Source organism: Rana temporaria, chromosome 5, assembly GCF_905171775.1.
Source record: "Rana temporaria chromosome 5, aRanTem1.1, whole genome shotgun sequence".
NCBI classification, from domain to species: Eukaryota; Metazoa; Chordata; class Amphibia; order Anura; family Ranidae; genus Rana; species Rana temporaria.
This window is the reverse complement of record NC_053493.1, coordinates 114,922,817-114,935,127: the sequence shown is the minus strand read 5'-3', so window position 1 is coordinate 114,935,127 and position 12,311 is coordinate 114,922,817. Positions and strand designations below refer to the sequence as shown.

Here is a 12,311-nt window from a genome sequence, read left to right as displayed (position 1 = left end):
TTTGGCCAAGTGGCAGGGTCCATTTGAGGTGGTGAAAAAAGTGGGGATTGTGAACTACAGAGTATATCAGCCACAGAAGAGGAAACCGTACCAAACGTATCATAAAAACATGTTAAACCCTGGAGAAAACTATGCTGTAGTGGGGAGGGAGTGTCTCACCATCAAATGGGCTCAGGACTCTCAGCGTTACTTTTCATCTAAGTAGGAGGTTTCGCCTAGTGTCAGACCATGCCCCATTGATCTGGATGAGACAAAACAAGCAGACCAATGCCAGGGTGACAAGATGGTTCCTTTCTCTCCGGGAGTACAATTTTGTAATAGAGCACAGACCCAGGAGACAACATCTAAATGCCGATGCCCTCTCCTGAGTGCATTATATGATGGCAAACCTGCCTCAACTTTTGCGGGAACCATGGAGGTTGGTCTCTGTCCCAAGAATGGGGAACATACAGTATTGGCGGTGCCGATCCTGGAGACATACCCAGCACAGCCCACCAACACATGTCCATCCCGCTACTTCACCTTTTAGCACAAATCCACTCCCCTACCAAAGCGCCCCAGCACATATTTGACCTCCCCCTCCATTCCACCTTCTAGCACAAGTTCTCACCCCCTCCCAAAGAGTCCCTCAGCACATACCTGACCCTCCTCACCCCACCTTCTAGCATAAGTCCTCTCCCCTACCAAAGTACCCCCCCAGTACATATCTGACCCCCCACTCCACCATCTAGCACAAGTCGTTTCCCCACTCAGAGCAAGCCCCAGCACATATCTGACCCATCCTCCACCACACCCTTTAGCACAAGTCCTCTCCCCTCCTAAAGCACCCTCCAGCACATATCCAAAGTCTGAGTTTTGTTTAACCATACCAGCCCTTCCCCTGGCCACACCCACGTTTTGCCACAGTGAGCTACATGTGCAAAAGGTCCCAACATCCCTCGAGTATCCCTCATTCTCAAGTTTGAAAGTTGGTAGGTATGGATTTCACCGGTGCCAGCCTTTCATATTTGTCTGGACTTGTGGTATAAGATCTGACATGGGTGGATGTATCTCATTTGGAAATCTGATCTATGGTCTAAGGATAACATAGTAGAGTGAGACATACCAGGAGGCAATTAAGAGTTGTTATAGATAGGAGTAAAAGGGCTAGGTCTGGAAGATAGCTGATGCATGGAAAATATTGATTCCCAGTATTTTAGGTGTTCTACTTGCTGTTTATAGCATGAGTAAGAAGTCTGTGTATACCAAAGGGCCTGTACATTTGAGACCCTCTTGGCATAGGGATTCCATCTTTTGTTCTTGGTCTGTCAATATTGTAATATTCTGCAAGAAGGTGTACATCAGAGCTATTTTTTTTAATGCATCTTTGCATATGAGCAAAAAAAAAACACACATCAAAAGAAAATATATTATATGCAAAGCAGACATGGATAACACAATGTGCGCTGTTTTTATTGAGTTACAAATGTATGTTCTTTCTTTCCTTTTAGCTAGAGAAAATGTTGACTGGTGATTGAAATAACATCATTGATGTTTTCTTAGTGATGTCAACGTCCACTGCCAAATCGATTGCCATGAAAACAAATGGATATTTTTCTAGAATACTGCTGCTTGACCTTTTTTAAGCTGGAACCCCAAATGAAAGCCCTATTGATCTTGGATTTTAGAAATATGTTCCCGTCAATACAGCATATTACAAATCTGACAATTTGAACCCCCTGTGGTTCCAAGATCCATAGAAATTACACTTCCTCTTCCAGAAAACATAGTTGCAAGCTGCAATTTTACAATGAAGTGCCAAAAGCTAACTCCAGATGAAAATGTCTCAAAGAAATGCAATGAATCAATAAATAGACTTTGACAAAAAAAAATGCAATGAGAACAGAATTAAACTCAATCAAGGCAAAAGTTATAATTACTTTACAAGTACGGAGAACAGAAGTTTGATTAAATAAGATGAAAATTCATTCAGCTTGAAGAGAATTAATATTTTCTGGATGTGGAAAGATCAGCAGCATATCAATATTAATATAGATCCTATTTAAGGGAATTAAAAACACTGATTTGCCTTTGGAATTAATGATGCATCAGCAACATTTATCAATATTTGAAATTTCAATTGAAAAAAAAAAAGAATACTTTCTGATTGAAGATAGAATAGGCAAAACTAGTAGTGGATGCAAAAATGTAAGGTGTCAAACCTAATTTGGAAACCAGTATACAATATTTCACAAAAGTGAGTACACCCCTCACATTTTTGTAAATATTTTATTATATCTTTTCATGTGACAACACTGAAGAAATGACACTTTGCTACAATGTGTACAACTTGTGTACAACTTGTATAACAGTGTAAATTTGCTGTCACTTCAAATAACTCAACACGCAGCCTAAACTGCTGGCAACAAAAAGTACACCCCTAAATAAAAAATGTCCAAATTGGGCCCAATTATCCATTTTCCCTCTCATGTATTAAGCTCTATGCAAACTGTTGGCTCTATATATATCCTGAATAATAATAATATTAATAATAATAATTATTAATCATTGTATTTTGTTGAAATGTAAAGGTTCAGCTCACCTTTTACAAAAACTGGTCCATGCAGACACAGGGCCCCAATAGTTTGAAATACTCTGTTCCATTTGTAAAAATATTGTTTAATGAAAATGCTGTACCTGTAGGTTTTTTCTGTCAATCATGAAGCCTGACTAAAATACTCTCAATATTTACATTCCTACATCCTGGTTTATTTCCAGGGCGTGAGCTACAACAAAATGGCTGTTGAAACTTCTTCCTTGAGGACATCTAAATTTTTAATATTCTTAGCTGTCCTCAAAGAATGAGGTTTAGTGACTATTTTGCTGTAGCCCAGGGTATGAGGTGGAAAGGGGCTATAGCCATCTAAAAATCCTGGTGGGAATGTGCAATTGGAGAGTCTTTCCTGTTATGGGAGAGAGCACAGTGTGAATATAGGTTTTAACTTTGGGTGTGTTTTGGACAGGCTACATGGCATGGGTGAGAGAAAAGGCCTAAAGAAATGGCATGTGCATAAACAATAGTTTTTTTAGATGTAGCACCCTGGTGTTAGACAGGGTGGCTAACAAATGTAGTATACCAGGTTGTAATTGTCCTCTCTAATTGATAGAAGATCCACTGATTTCTCCCTAAATTCTGGAATTGCTGTACCTTTTCTCTTCTGTCACTAGGTGGCACTGTGGCTGGTGACATTAGATTGACAGGGGCTTACAAGGTCAGCTCATGAATGGATGGGGTGTCTCAGGCAATTGGCGGTGGTTTAGTCCCTTGGCCTGCTGGGAGAGCCTATTTATTTGGGTGGAGTCAGGTGAACGGGATTTGGTGCCACCCGGACGGCGGTCTGATTGGACGTGTGTTATGTTGACCCGGGTTGCTAGGCCGAAAGCCTAAGGGCTATCCCAGGGACACCTGGCTGCTAGGCTGCCTGAGGCCTATCCAGGAGCAGGAGAAGCAGCGTAGGGTTATGACTGCAGGATTGGGAATTGGGAGTTGTGGACGGAGGTAGAGGGGAAGCTGTCGCCACTAAGGGACCATCCAGCTTGTTACTGGAGACTACGGTGAGTAAGCTTAAGCAAGTACCTGAGAAGTGGGAAAGCATCAGCAAGTGCCAAGCCAGGGACCCAACAGGATAGCGGGGGTGATGCTTGAGGAGTATACAGTGGGATAGCTGTGGAAGAGCTCAGGGGATCCAGTGACGACTAGGATCTGGAAGTCTAGTGAGAGACTGGGAGCTCACTGAGTGAAGATCTACAGTGGGATAATGTGAGATAAGTAAATGATTGTTCTCTGTTACCAAGAGTTATGTACAACTACCTTTAGTGACTGTTGCAAGATTAGTTGCCATAGGAGACAGCGGTCCTACAGCTGGAGGACTTCCAGTGTATAGCTGTCTACCTGTAGAAGTCTCGGAGTCTGCCAATTATCATTGTATCTACTCGAGGGTGTTCTGGCCCTAATCCTCTCTCCCACAGTTCTGTTTAGAGACAATAAATCTCTTGTTTGCATTCAAAAGTGACTGGTGCCCATCATTTCTTCTTGCATCACACCCGCAATGCCTGGTAACCCACTCTACAAGGAAGTATGTCAGCTCTTTTTAAACTACTTGTCTGCATGGGCCAGTTTATGTAAAATGTCCACTTTTGTGGTTTTTTTCTGTATTCATAGAATGTCTGATTCTTCCTGGATCTCAAACTCTTGCATTGTTTTACTTACCTCATCCTACTAGTATTATTGCAGGCACCCAAAGGAAACCTTAAACATATATATAGTTTTCTGATAAATGGTTTGGTTGTTTGATATTCACAATTATTTTGAGACAACAACGTATGCAAATCTTGACTCAGACGGGGGTAAAGGGATTAGCCCACCTACCTCCCTTGTGATATCCCATAATGCAGTCAGATATATGGATCTCAGTCAGATATACTGTATATAGCTCAAACAAGGCACCCAATCTGTTCAAACAGTGTAATGGTGTTCTTTTTTTTTTCTTTATGCAGTGCTTTAAATATTATATTACATCATGTAAAGCTTTGGGGAAGACAAAGATATGGTAAAACACCCATAAGGTAGGTTCTTAACTTGCTGTACCCTTTTTTATATGCAGCATCTTCAACTGCTATCTGCTGTATTTTATGATGGCCTTTTTTCCTAACTTGGCTTTGCAAACAGAAATACAGATTGTGCAGAGGCTAAACCTGCCGCTAGTCTTAGGTATCCTAGGAGAATCCAAATAATCTTTCTGAACACTGTGCAGAAATGGTGCAGAATTTGGTCAGTTAAACTTTTATTATATCCGAAAGCCCAATGGCTACATTTTCCTTCAGTCATGCCCTTCACTGCAATATTTTCATCTTAGTTATCTCTTTCACTACAGCCTGAAAGGTATACTTCTAAATCACACTATCACTTTTTAATAAGTAAACTTTGACAACTTTGACAACAGGAGATGAGTTTAAGAATATGCTCTTTGGCCTTACCTCAAACCACTGTCCATGTGACTGCATTTTCAAGATGACACAGGGATCCGGCTTGGATAGTGCATCTCTGTCTGATATTCCCTTGCAAGAAACTCTTAGTTCCACCTTTGCGAGACATGGGCTATTGAAAATGCCAAGGGTATTGGCTGCTGATTCATAAATGTTGCTCATCTTCGCACCTAAGAGAAAAAAATAAAAATTTTTAGAGTCCTAGTTATAGTACATACTGTACATGTATGTGTTCAACACAGGCGTTTTCAAATGTACCTTACTCATCTAGCAGAAAAAGCAGATTGATCCAATCATGATTTTCAACCACTCGTACAACACAGTATTAATGAGATTTTGTGCTTCAAATCAATCCCATTAAGTTAAATATGACAGAAATAGCTAGAACATGGCCACGTTTACATGTACAGAGTCCATTCCCATGAGGGTGAAATAGAAAAACAACATCCCAACAAGATGTCAATCAAAAAAAAAACATCTGAAGCGTATTACAGACCTCTAATCTTTGATGCCATGTACAGACTTTTACTTTATGCTTTTCTAATGCCGCTTACACACGACCGTTTTTCATGACGAAAAAAATGCAATTTTTTTAAATTAGTCATGAAAAACGGTCATGTGCAGGCTCCAGAGCATTTTTCTTGACGTGAAAAATGGGCGTTAAAAATTTAGAACCTGCTCTATTTTTTCTCGTCGTTTTTCACATCGTGTGTATGCTTTAATGAGGGGGGAAAAAAACGTGCATGCTCAGAAGCAAGTTATGAGACAGGGAAATTAGCATAAGCCGCCCAAAGGGTGGCGCCATTCATATGGAACTTCCCCTTTATAGTGCTGTCCTACGTGTTGTACGTCACCTCGCTTTGCTCGAGCATTTTTTTCACGAAGGTGTGTATGCAATCACGTCGAGAAAAAAAACTTTTTTCAATGACGTGAATAACGGTCGTGTGTATACGGCATAAGGGGAGCAAAATTAATCAGTATTTATTAGTTGATTAGCATAAAATAACATAACATAACCACAGTTAAAATAAATTTGAACTTGCTTTCAAGCAATTTAACAATTTAAAGTGACTCAGAACAAAATAATATACAAAGCAGCACCTGTAAATACTTACCTCTTCCACTATTCATGCTGCCAATCCACTGTCGCTTGATGATTCTTTTGCATGCAGCGCTTCTAGGATTGTCAGATGTCTGGTTCCACTCTGCAGTAGGGGTAATTTACTAAAGACTAACTGTGCACTCTGAAATTGCAGTTGCTCCAGAGCTTAGTAAATGAGGGGGAGCTCTGCTGACTTCCATCACTCAATCATGTGCAAGTAAAAATGCATTTTTTTTATTTTGTGGTCAGTTTACTAGCTCGAATGGTTAGACTTGTGCTGACACTTCCTCCATCCCTGTTTCTCCTCCCTCAGCCCTCTAAACTCTTTATGTAGCTGAGAACAGAGGCACAACCATGCAGACAGGGTGAAGTGCCTGGAAACACTCTGATCACCCCCTACTCATGTTTTAGAGAGCACGGGCAGGAACTGAATTGGATGTGGGAGGGGGGTGATCGATGCAGCGGGGCGCACTTATATGAACTGATTTTCGTGTGTGTCGTTCAGACTTTAGGTGGGCCAGACTGTGGCCATTGGGAGTAGAAAATATTCAGGCATCGGTGGGAGTAAAAAATGCATTTTTGGTAATAGAGGGAGGAATAGTGTCCTATTGTTGGTGTCAGTGGAAGCAATAGTCCCCCGCCATTGGTGTCTGTAGAAGGAATAGTGCCCCACCGGTGTCAGTGGAAGAAATAGTGCCCCATTGTTCATGTCATCAGCAGGAATTACGTCATATTGTTGGTGTCAGTGGGAGGAATAGTGTTTTGTATCAGTGGGAGGAAAAAAGACCCTAGGGCCAGAAAAAGCCATACAAAGGGCCACATCTGGCCATTGGGCCACAATTTGGAGACCACTGGTCTAAAATATGGAAATCATCATTCAGCTGTTTCAGGAAACTATATCACCAAGGACCCTTTAATGTAATACTACTTCATAGACACCATGGTGTTTATACCATTAACATAAATCGATTAATATATATGTTTAATAATGTTAAATAAACAAATCTGTACTATAAATTAGTGTTTCTAAATTCAGAAACAGACACTGGTGAACATAGAAATGAGTTGCATTTAACCACCTAACCCCCTTTTAATTTGTCATGGAAGATTTGTGAACACTTCTGCTCTAATAAAGTAATACCGCAATTAAAGTTATGTTGCTGGAACCGCGTGCTGGTTATAAAAGGACAAAATAGCACCTGGTGTTGCCACAGCAATTGAAGAAAAGACTTTAATCTTCTGCTTGCTAGTAGGGTATAAAAGCATTTCTGAGACGGTCGAGGACTCTGTTATATTCAGCTGAGCACAGGCCTGACTTATATTTAAGTTATCCTGTGAATTGCCTGTATCCAGCTTCCTCACAGATAAGAGATGTAAACAAGTAATTTCACACTCTGTTACAGAGCAGGATTCATATTAAATCTTGATAGCTGTGTATTTTCACTTGGTCAATGTTCCTTCCCCTCCTAGTTTTCTTCTCAAAGTTCTGCAGTGATCACTATCATTTTGACATGTTATTATATGCCATGTTATACTTTTGGCAAAAATAGATATTTTTCTTACAAAAAATACTGTTTATTAAAAAATGTGAACTGTTGGTCCTAAAGGAGATGACCTCACACACACTACAGAAAAAAGCTACAAGTGAAGAGAAATTCCAGCCTATCTTAAGAGAAGGAGCTCTTATTTAGAAATTAGGACATGTTGACATCACTGTGTAAGGCTATTTACCGGGTTGTCTACTTTTGTTGCAACAATAGGGCAATGAGTATGAAAACCTTGTTTCTATGCAACCCTAGGATTGCTCCTGAGGTTGTTAAGGGTTCCTTGAGCAATTCAATCGACTGTACCTACCTACACTGACCACCCATGCAAGGGGACACTTTTACACTGTGGGGTTGATTTACTGAGACTGAAGAGTGCAACATCTGGTGCAGCTCTGCATGGTAGCCAATCAGCTTCTAACGTCAGTTTATTCTAAAAAGCTTTAACAAAAACTTGAATATGATTGATTTCTATGCAGAGCTGCACCAAATTTTGCACTCTCTATCAACTCCTTAATGTTGGCAGACATCACAATTTTTACAGTTGTTTCCATTTTTGTTATTATTAAGCCTTGTACACACTATTAGTTAAAAAAAAAAAAAAAGAACGGATAGCTCGAAGACACTGTACTAACAATCTGATAGACAGGGGGATGTAGTGGCGCTTGCAAATACTAAAAACCGACAATAATTTAAAACAATAAAATATTCTAAACAATGATTCCTAAAGTATGAGAGTGAGTCCGTCCTCTACTGGGGTAAAATAGTGTTCCACTCGAGGTCTATGCCCAAAGAATACCATCCAACATCAATAATTAGATGTGGAAGGAACTGCGAGTGAATAAATAATGAAATCCAATGGATAAAAGTGCCTAACTGGCCGCACAGTCTACATGGGATAATAATCCTTTTTTAAATTCAGATGATCAGTGGTTAATTCAGTGAAGACTTGTTACATTGTGCTCATTCAGTGAAGACTTGTTACATTGTGCTCATATGTCTGTGAATCAAACCAGCCCGATTTTCCTCAGTGTGGGGATTATTTTTACCAGCCTCTTACCTTCCTGAGGCTTTTACCAAGCCTGTAACAGGAGCTGCTCTGCTCGGGCTGGTTTGATTCACAGACATATGAGCACAATGTAACAAGTCTTCACTGAATGAGCACAATGTAACAAGTCTTCACTGAATTAACCACTGATCATCTGAATTGTTGAATGGAGCACAGATGCACTTTGCACTTTGGACTTTATTTTTAATATTATCATTATCACTTGATTGTGCACTGGATATAGTTTTATTCACTATCACTAATCCTGCAGTGATATTGTACTATCTGTTTTTGGACTATTATTTATGATTTTTTTATTTTTTTTATTTTTTATTTATTATTATATTATTATATATTTTTTTCATCGCACAGAAAAACAACAGTTTTATGATTGAACCGTTTAGGTTTTTAGGACACTTGCATTTTTGGATTTCTTTTCAGTTGTTGCTTTTTCCTGCATGTGTTTGCTAATTGGTAATTAACCACTTTCCAGGAGAGCTGGAGCTTTCATTCACTGCTATTATTGTTTTATTTATTAGCACTTTGCACTTGTTTTTTATCAAGCACTTTAAGGATTTATGACACATATTTTTTAAAAAAGGATTATTATCCCATGTAGACTGTGCGGCCAGTTAGGCACTTTTATCCATTGGATTTCATTATTTATTCACTCGCAGTTCCTTCCACATCTAATTATTGATGTTGGATGGTATTCTTTGGGCATAGACCTCAAGTGGAACACTATTTTACCCCAGTAGAGGACGGACTCACTCTCATACTTTAGGAATCATTGTTTAGAATATTTTATTGTTTTAAATTATTGTCGGTTTTTAGTATTTGCAAGCGCCACTACATCCCCCTGTCTATCATATGCTGTCAGTGCGTGAGCACTATTAGTTGTGGCTGCTGCTTGATTGTAACTTTTAATTTATTTGTACCACTATATTTTTTCCCGGGTTAGGCTGGTTTGCGCATTAGTTCCCCCCTTGTTTTGTACTAACAATCTGATGTTTATTAAAGATGGATAAAGCACCTGAACCAGATGGCATCCGCCCACAGATCCTAAAAGAATTGAGTTCTGTCATTTCAAGGCCATTGTTTCTAATTTTTAGGGCCTTTTTAATAACTGAAATAGTACCAATGGATTGGCGCAGGGCCAATGTGGTTCCCATATTTAAAAAGGATCAAAGTCTTTACCAAGTAACTATAGACCTGTTAGTTTAACTTCTAAAAAATTGTTAAAGGAACAGACAGCATGGATTCATGAATAGTGTTGAGCGGAATACGCCATATTCGATTTCGCGATATATCACGAATATATAGCCGAATATTCGTGAAATATTCGCTAAAATCGAATATTCGTGATATTTTATCAAAAACATTTTTTTGCGAAATTTCGCTAATGCGAATGCGAAACTGATTGCGAAATTTCGCTAATGCGAATGCGAAATTGATTGCGAAATTTTGAAACATTCAATTTCACCTGCCCTTTGGAAAAAGTGTGGTTTTACGTAATGGACCCTGCAACTAACAAGGTATTAATAAAATAAATACATTATTATATAGATTTGAGGGTTTACTTTGACCAATTTGTATATTGATTAGTTTAATAAATATTGAATAACCATAGATTTGGAAAATACAAGTAAACCGTTTACGTTGACATCTCTTAAATGTCTTTATGTTAAACAGTTGTTATTCTCATTAAAGAGGTGAAATGCAAATGATGATGACACGGGACAAAAGATGGAAAATTCTTTGAAGATGTGTTACACTGGAAAAATGCACAGAAACACTCCACTCTCTCCTATGACAACTGTGGTAGGAGGACTCTGATTGGCTCTGATGCAAAAGAAGGGCGGAGAAAGTATTCGCGAATATTCGGAAATCGAATATTCGCGATTGGGAATATTCGGCAACATAAAAGGATCGCCTCAGCTTAGCTACTCGGCCCAGGATCTCTAATCATACCAGCAATGCTTTTAAACGTCGATGGAGATCACTAGGATGTGATCTGTTTTAAAAATAAAATTGAAAAAATACGAATATTCGGAATAGCGAATATTGGCTGCGAAATTCGAGTTATTCGCGAATATTCGAATATGCCATATTCGTAACGAATATTCGCAATGCGAATATTCGTGAGCAACACTATTCATGAAAGACAAAAGTTGTGAAACAAACCTGATTTCTTTTTATGAGGAGGTAAGTAAAACCCTGGACAGAGGGGTGGCAGTAGACGTGGTATACTTGGATTTTGCAAAAGCGTTCAATACAGTTTCCCACACACGGCTCATGTGTAAGGTAAAGTATACAGACTTGGAAAGATCAATTTGTAAAAGGATAGAAAACTGGCTAAAAGACAGAATTCAGAGAGTAGTGGTTAATGACTCTTACTCTGAATGGTCTAAGGTTATCAGTGGTATACCCCAAGGTTCAGTGCTGGGACCCTTACTTTTTAATACCTTTATATATTATGTAGGGTCTGGGATTAAAAGTAAAATGTCTGTCTTTGCGATTGACACTAAGATATGTAGTGGAATAACGTCTTTACAGGATGTCTTCAATTTACAAGCCAACCTCAATGCTCTGTCTAATTGGGCAAGTAAGTGGCAAATAAAGTTTAATGCTGATAAATAGGAATGAGCCGAACCCCCCCCCCCCCCCCCCGTTCGGTTCGCACCAGAACCTTGGAACGGACCGAATGTTTGCGCAAACTTTAGAAACCCCATTGAAGTCTATCTGACTCGAACGTGCTAATTTTAAAGGCCAATATGCAAGTTATTGACGTAAAACGGGTTTGAGGACTCGGGTCTTGCCCCAGGGAACATGTATCAATGTAAAAAAAAGTTTTAAAAATGTTCGTTTTTTCGGGAGCAGTGATTTTAATGATGCTTAAAGTGAAAAAAAAATATTGAAAAATTACTTTAAATACCTGCTGGGTGTCTATAGTATGCCTGTGAAGTGGCACGTGTTTAGAACTGTCCCTGCACAAAATGATGTTACTATAAGAAAAAAGTCATTTAAAACTGCTTGCGGCTTTAATGTAATGTCTGGTCCCTGCAATCAAACCAAATCATTGAGAAAAATAGCATGGGTAACCCCCGTCCCCCCAGGTCATTACCAGCCCCTTTGGCCCTATATACTTTGAACAGCAGTATACAGGCGGTGAAAACAAGACAGGTTTGTTGTTAAGTAGAATCTGTTTGTAATTTTGAACTGGTACTTTTTTAAAGTGTAGCTCCAGCTAAAAAATACATTTTTAAGCTTTTCAGAAAACATAAAAGAGAAGGCTTATCACCCCTGTAACATTTGTTTTGCTGTCTGTGCACATCTATTCAGAAGATTGCACCTCACTTTCTGTCCCAATGACAAATGATTTTTTGAAAATGTGGTTTTTTTTGTGAAAAAAGGATTGGTGATAAAGCATCAGTGGACAGGAGACACCTCTTACAGAAGAGAATTTCCCTTCCTATGGGGTAGATTTCCTCTCACTTCCTGTTGTCTCCTTCCGTTTGCAAGTAGGAGTCGTTTGTAAGTTGGATGTCTGAAAGTTGGGGCCTGCCGTATATACTCTGCAGAAATTTGGGCC

The 12,311-nt window shown here is 39.2% G+C and overlaps 1 protein-coding gene across 1 annotated transcript in view; it reads right to left on the bottom strand.

Annotated features, from left to right (window-relative positions):
• CPNE4 (copine 4) overlaps window positions 1-12,311 on the bottom strand; it is a 508,892-nt gene that overhangs the window by 332,688 nt on the left and 163,893 nt on the right. Inside the window, exon 2 of the mRNA XM_040353037.1 lies at window positions 5,017-5,195. Within this exon, the coding sequence (XP_040208971.1) occupies window positions 5,017-5,187 (171 nt within the window). The 5' untranslated portion in view covers window positions 5,188-5,195. The remainder of the gene's footprint in view (window positions 1-5,016; window positions 5,196-12,311) is intronic.